At 36.0% G+C, this 7,362-nt stretch overlaps 1 protein-coding gene across 2 annotated transcripts in view; it reads right to left on the minus strand.

The window, feature by feature from the left end:
- LOC104119907 (uncharacterized) overlaps nucleotides 1–1,871 on the minus strand; it is a 41,879-nt gene extending 40,008 nt beyond the window's left edge. The window contains exons 1-3 of one of the 2 annotated variants that reach the window (XM_070182407.1): nucleotides 1,799–1,871; nucleotides 753–1,050; nucleotides 581–649 (exon numbers count right to left, since the gene is read on the minus strand). In XM_070182407.1, coding sequence (XP_070038508.1) covers nucleotides 581–649; nucleotides 753–998 — 315 coding nt within the window. In that variant the 5' untranslated portion in view covers nucleotides 999–1,050; nucleotides 1,799–1,871. The other variant, XM_070182406.1, reaches the window with a different exon arrangement.
- Between the last annotated feature and the right edge of the window lie 5,491 nt (nucleotides 1,872–7,362).

Genomic DNA, 7,362 nt, shown 5'->3' on the forward strand with positions numbered 1-7,362 from the left:
AACTTCTTTTCCAATTAATCCAGGGATTGGATTAATTAATCAACAGTGGTCATTAGCAAACTGACCACTGTTGATTGTTCACAGTTAGGCTCTTTCCTGTAGTTCACTACTTCACTTATAATGTGTTAGTACCACAGAACTTGAACTTCTTTTCCAATTAATCCAGGGATTGTGTAAAGTATTAAGCAAGTGAAGCTCTACCAAGATCTGCAGTATGTATGGTATGCTGTTGCATGATAGGCTTGGTCGAAATGTAACTTTCAATACCATTGTCCCTAATAAATATGCTCAGGACCGCTGCTACTCTTAGCTTTCATGGTGCAAGGCTATAGGTTCAAGAAACAGGTTTTTATTGATATGTCATGAGATCAGATTGGCAGTGTTCTATCTACGCCTCTTCTTGGAAATAGCTTTTGACTGGTCTTTGTTTCTGGATAGTTTGTCCTCCATAAGAATAATTCCTTTTAAATGCTTTTTATATGTTGCCTAGAATTCGTAAAATATGAAGAAAGAGACTTAGCTAAAACTAGAAAAGCCTTTAGAGTATATCTTGTTCAACAAAATTGTATGTGAAACTCACCCTTTTTCCGGTTCTTTCAAGCTGACCACTAACCTCCCCTGTTCCATAGAATGAGGTACCTGGTGGAAGCTTAATTGAAGTCGAAACATCTCAATCAATGACATATTCAGACCTTTTTCATTAGTGAAACGGAGAGGAAATGGAATAAGCCACCAGGACCTGAAAGTGTTACCTCAACGTTAACAACTTGTTGTCCCATGATACATTCAAAAGTAGGAATATGTGATGGAACTTTATGGATAGACATTATCGGTGTCTCCCTAACTTTGGGATCAACAAAGGAAAAACTCGGAAATGCTGCATTTCTATCATCTGCAGAGCAATCAAAACGAAAGACTCCTTCCTCCAAAATAGGTTCGAAAATCATGTTCCCCGTTCTGGCATCTGACATTGAAGTTCTACCATCTATTCTAGCCATTTTCGACACAACAAAACTTACACCAGTAGACCTCTTATTAACGGTCTTCGCTCTGCACGCAAAAGAATAGATTTAGGACTTATCAAAAAACATGCCTTTCATGGTTGATCAAGACCAGTACATCGAAAGCAAATTTTCAGTCCAATCATAAGATTCAAGAACTCAATTGGAATACTGGAGTAAAGAAAATATCCATCCAATTATCAGCTCAACAACTCAATAATACTGAAGCAATGAAATTCAAGAAAATTCTACCACTTTGATCAGACCCAAAAGTGAAGCACAGAAACTCAAAGGGTTGTATTATCAAATGACCGGGAAATAAAGTTCTCAACTTTCTAAGAAATGCATTCCAAAGATTTCAACTTCCAGTCAATCAAGAAAAAATCAAAACACCCAATAAAGTAAAGTGAATTAAAGATTCAATAATCATTACACAAACTCTTCTTTAACCAATCCTTAATCAAATTTAACCAAATGGGACAACAAAAAGATTAAAACTTTAGAGTCAAATGAACCTGATTAAACGATGAACACAAGTTGTACTTCTAGAACTAAGCAGACTAATGCAATGCAAAAATATTGTGTTGTTCAGAGACCCATTTGAAACCCTAGGATTGGCACAACAAGGACTAATGGAATGGCCAAATATGTGACACTTTGGTGATATAATGATGCTATTTGGAAACTGTAGTTTGTCCATATATGGGTTCCTCCTGAACCGAAACCTTAATAATTCAGTAACAAAACAAAAAAGGTGCAGAATAAAATGAGTATAATAGCATAGCGTAGTGTACTACGTCAGTATGAGTTAGCCGTATGGCCATATCCGTAGAGTCAGAAAAGAGTGCATGACGTGGTGAGAGTTTTTGTCCATTTGTGAAGGCACTTTTTTCAGCTGTTGCTAATATGCCCATTCTATCTTTTCGCACATAAAGTGAAGTACTTGATACCGAATGAAAAAAAATTGAAGTGAAATTTAAGTTTTTTTCTAGAATTTTTTTCAAAATCATATTTGTCCGCGAAAATTTGTAAAGTGATTCTTCAAAAGTGAAATTTTCAAAAACTTGACCACTCTTTTAAGTTTTTTCGAGAAAAAAATTTTCCCACTCACAAAACTACAATATTTTTTCACATTAAAATACATGTTTAAACATAATTTCAAATTTCAAATATTATTTTTTAACTTAACTTCAACTACTACATTTTTCAAAAATCATAATTTTTATGCTTAAACGCCTACTTAATCCTTTTTTTTTAATCAGAAAACAATATTAAAATTGACTTTTAAAGGCAAATACATTAGTTCTAGTATTTTTTTAAAGGGGAAATACATTAAAAAATCCCCTGAACTTGTCTCGGGTTTGCTACTACACACTTATACTTTAGGGGGGAATCCTATTAACCCCGTTGAACTATTTTCAAGTGTAATTAGTTTCACCTTATTAGCTGACGTAGCACTATGTGACAACCCGATAGGTCATTTTGAGTGCTAGCCCTTATTTTTAGTTTTCGAGACCTCCACTAGCTTTATTTGGTGAATCTTGAATTGCGTGCGTGGTCTGTGTTTTTATCTCTTAAGGTTTTTATGTAAAATTTTGAAGAAAATATAATTTTTGGCTTTAAAAAACAACTTGAGTTGACTACGGTCAACATTTTGGGAAAACAACCTTGGATCGGTATTTTAACGATTCCAGTAGTTTCGTATTATGATTTTACACGTGGGCATATGCCCAAAATTGAATTCGGAGGACCCTAGGTTGATTTGACTTGTTTTGCCGAAAGTTAGCAATTTGAATGTTTGAAAATTTTCTAGATTTGACCATAGGTTGACTTTATGGCTATTGGGTTCAAATTTTGGTTTTGGGACTTGGTATAGGTTCGTTTTGATATTTGAAACTTGTCTGCAAAATTTAGTGTTGGTTTGATAGGATTCAGACGCTTGGTTGTGATTCTAGAGGTTCTTGAGTTTTCTATTGAATTTCATGCGTTTTGATGTCTGGTTCGTGTTTCTAGATGTTTATGGTGTGTATTGCTAGATTTTTAGGTAACTGATGTCATGAAGAGAGTTGAAGTCAATTGAAGTGGAATTGAGCAAAAAAAGAGTTAAAGATGGGCAAAATTCCTTCAGTGATCTCGCATATGCGGAACACTTTTTGCTTATACGAACTCGCATTTGTGAGTAGAAGGCCGCATCTGCAGAATTACCAAATTTTTGCTAGGATCGCATCTGTGTTAGGTCATCCGCATCTGCGGAGGAGCTTCTGCACAAAAGGACTGCACCTGCGTATGTGCTTCTGCACCCCATGATCCGCTTCTGCGGAGATTTAACTGTCTACTCACCATCATATCTGCGTGCATAATTCCGCATATGCGGAGACACACCTGCGATGGTCCTTTCGCAGATGAGGGCAACGGGCTTCAAACTTTAACAACTTAGACATTTCTCATTCTCCATTCCAAACCCACAAATACGCGACCTAGGATATTGGAAACATGTCTTTGGCATATTTTTAGTCTCTTGACTAAGAGAAACAAGTATTCAAGCTAGGATTCTTGCACACACACTTGGGACTTGAAGATTTGAAGCTTTTGGTTGAGACTTTCTTACCCTTGTTTTTTCTCATTTCTTAATTTTCTTGCTGTATATTGAATATCTAAGTAGGATTCCAACACTTGATTGTTGTTTATGGAAATATTTATATTTAAAGTTTGGGTTAAATATCTTGTTGTGCTTATGTATTGAATGATTTTCCGAAAATATTGAAGTGAGTTATTGTTTCTTTAATTATTCTTATTATTTAATATTTCCAAAGGGATTAGCTAACCCTAGGACTCGTCCATTAACTTCGAATTAATCTTGAAAAAGGTAATTTGGGTTGGGAAAGATTAATTAATAAGGACTTGAAGCGTTAACCCTCACTTTATAGATGCTACCTAGGGATAGGATTGAACTACTTGTAGCCATATGGGATGCACTTAATCTCTTAATTGTTTTTGGGATAATTCAATTAGGAAGTCTTGTTAGTCTTCGGAAGAAGCTAATAAAGGATTAATATTCGAGGCTAATTAACATAAACTCGCTCATATTTGTAAAATCGTAAAATTCATTGGATCGTTACTTGAGTGTAATTCCCCGTGTATCCATGCTTGTAGCCATTGATCATTTTACTCACTTTCTGGGTTAGTTTACATTTTCGCATTTAGTTATGATATTTTTACAATCACCTTTTAAGTGTTTGACTTAGCATAATAAGCGATAATTCTCTTACATTGCCTAATCGCCTACATATTGTTCTTTGTGGGATTGGATCCCGATTCATAGTTGGGTATATTATATTGCATTTGACCATATCCGTTTACTTTTTAGTAGTGGATTTGAACGTCATCAAAATTGGTGCCGTTGCCGGGGAACAATTTGGCGCACTTAGGTTGTTTGAGAAGTAAGCGTACGTGCTTTGGTTCAAACTTATGAATATTTGTGTAATTATTTTCTTATCTTTTTTATGTTCTTATTTGTTTTCTTGTTTATTTTTCTTGTATATTTCCTTAGTTTTGAAAAATGGCATCGCATAATGAAAATTTTTCGGATAGTAGTTGTTCATAATTTGATGACCCTTGTCCTTATTGTGGAGGACCACACTCTTGGCAAAATTATTTAAATTCTCCCGAGGACGGATTGTGCGCACAATCTCAAACCTATGAGTGGACTATATATGATAAGTGTGGTGGTCAAAATGGCCATTGCGCTAATTGTACTTATTTGTCCTTCCCTTCCCTAAACACCCGCTATGATGATTCTACTTTTTGTGATGACAATTATAGGAATGTGGAAGTAGAGTAAATTTAGCATAGTAAAAATAGAGAGTTCAAGCTCAGGAAGGAATGCCTACTTAATGAGGAAACAAAGAGCAAAAATCCTTGGAGGAGCTTTTGGAAAATAGTCTCCTAATGATTTGGCGCTTGAAAGGTTGAACTCACAAATGGGAGAAATGCTTGAAGCTTTAGAGGTCCAAAAAGTCTCGGAAGTGAATGATAGCCAAGAACCTTCCTTAGAGGTTGAAGCCAAAAGTCCTTCTTTGACACTTAATCCAAATCAAGAAGAACTCTCAAATGCTCAAATGAGAGGTTAATGCTCATGTTGGATGTCATTCTTGAAAATGAGGAGAAGCAAAACTTGGCACTCGAGGACTTAAGAGAAACACTAAATTGAAATGATGAGACTATCCGCACTTTGGAAAATCAAATGAAATCATTGGCTGAGGCTCATTATGCCTACCAATTTGAGAGTGTGAAAAAAGGTCAAGAAGAGTCCAACTTCGAGGAAGAAAGAGAGCTTTATTTTTGAGGAATCAAGAATTGAACATCCGCCAGCCGACTCCATGCTTGTTGGTGATGCCAAGAAAAATATGGAATTAGAGTAAATCGGTGTAATTGAAAAGATGGTTGAAATTGACTCTAGTTCGGGGGATAAAAAGGATGTCAAAATCCGGAAAGAATTGCAATTTGAAGGCTTGATGTCACATTCCAAGCATTTTTCAATTTTAAAATTTCATGCTGATATGAGAATTGAACCGTGTGAATCCATATGGAAGTGCAAAGAAGAAAAATAAGAGCCATGCAATTTGAAAATTTAAGAAGGCAAAATGACATTCCTCACATGAAAGCCAAGAAATGCAAAATCATGCAAATGGCATTTGGCTTTTTCATCTACTTACCACCCCCGCCGCTCATGGTCACAAGCTTGATTCCAAGTTAGGTGCCCAATTTATATCCTCCAAGTGGAGAGAAAAGTGGTAAAGTTGGTAATTGTCGTGCCACGACACTAAATGCAGCGCTTGATGGGAGGCAACCCGTCGTTTCAAATTTTGAAGTCGTTTTTGAAATTTTCTTTTTTAGAATAGTTTATTATATTGTTTTTGACTAATATGCAAAGTTTCAGATTTTTTGGAGTTGAATTGAGAAGTTTGAGGTGTTGGAGTGAACCAAAACAGTGGTTGCCCAGTCTGTGCATCAGTCATCTGGTGCAACCACATCTGTGGAACTTTTCTCGCAGATGCGACCTCGCAGAAGCGCTAATTTGACTGCAGATGCGGACTTATCGCAGAAGCGCTACAAAAAAAATGCAAAAGCGCCCTCGCAGAAGCGGTCAGGTTTCCACATCTGCGACTCGTCCGGTAATTGTTTAGATGCAATATGTTCTTCAACAGGTAAAATTCAAAAACATCTTCCCTAAAACTCTAAATCCTCTATCTCTCACACAACTACTACTATACATCTCCATTTCTCTCGCATTCTATTGCTCTCACATAAGGCAACCAAGTATACTCTTCCTCTCTTTCTTCTCTATTTCTATTTTCTTCTTCTTATTCATTTCTGATTTTGCATGAATGAACCCTCACAGTCCCGCTTTCCCCTCTCGATTCATGTTAGTTTTAGGAGTGAGGGAAATTGGTTGAAAGTGTATTTGTGTGTGATGTTAATATTGAAAATAACTGGGGAACTCTGATTACCCATTTAGTTTTTCAAAACACTTTGTGCTTGTCATGTGTTCAATAAATTGTCCGAAAGAATTTTGGTTGCTAAGTGCCGTAAAATCTGGTTTAATCAAGTCACTTAATCATGATTTGCACTAATTTAGAAGTTTTGAGTACAAATTATGTGCCAAAATCATGTTTGGAAGTGAAAGAAATCGACATTTGCTGGGCTTCTTGAAACCCCAGATGAACACCAGGTAGTTTAGCTTGGGCCTTATTTTATCTCAAAATACCAAACTTCGACGAAATTCATTTTCTTCGATTTGCTTACCCTCTCACCTTTACGAATTTACTCATCACTTGTTTGAAGTTGCAAAATACTTATAATCCCAATATAATCTAATTTCCGAGCTTACGTCGATTAACTTACGACGAAACTTTAACGTACAAAAACTCGGGATGTAACATCTCATTTCCTAGCTCTCATCATTTTATTTATGACGTACTTTTACGTACAAAAACATGGGGTGTGACACCCAACCTGTCAGGTAAGCCAATTAACAACTATCCAATTTAATGAGATTTATTAAGAAAAGAAATGATAATACAACTGCTTTCATACAAGAATTTTCCAAAGACTGGTAGTACAAATCATGAGCGTCTAAGATTTAGATTTCTTTACAAAAACTGAATTGAAATAATTATAACATCTGTTTGAAATATAACTGAACAGAATTCGAATCTAATGCTATCAAGGACTAGTGATAGCCATAACTAGAATACGGGTACATCTTCCGATCCAGCTCACTCTGTACGCAGCAACATCAACATCCAACATCTGCACGCAAAGTGTAGAAGTGTAGTATGAGTACAACCGACTCCACGCA

The sequence above is a fragment of the Nicotiana tomentosiformis genome, chromosome 8, assembly GCF_000390325.3.
Source record: "Nicotiana tomentosiformis chromosome 8, ASM39032v3, whole genome shotgun sequence".
Lineage (NCBI taxonomy): Eukaryota > Viridiplantae > Streptophyta > Magnoliopsida > Solanales > Solanaceae > Nicotiana > Nicotiana tomentosiformis.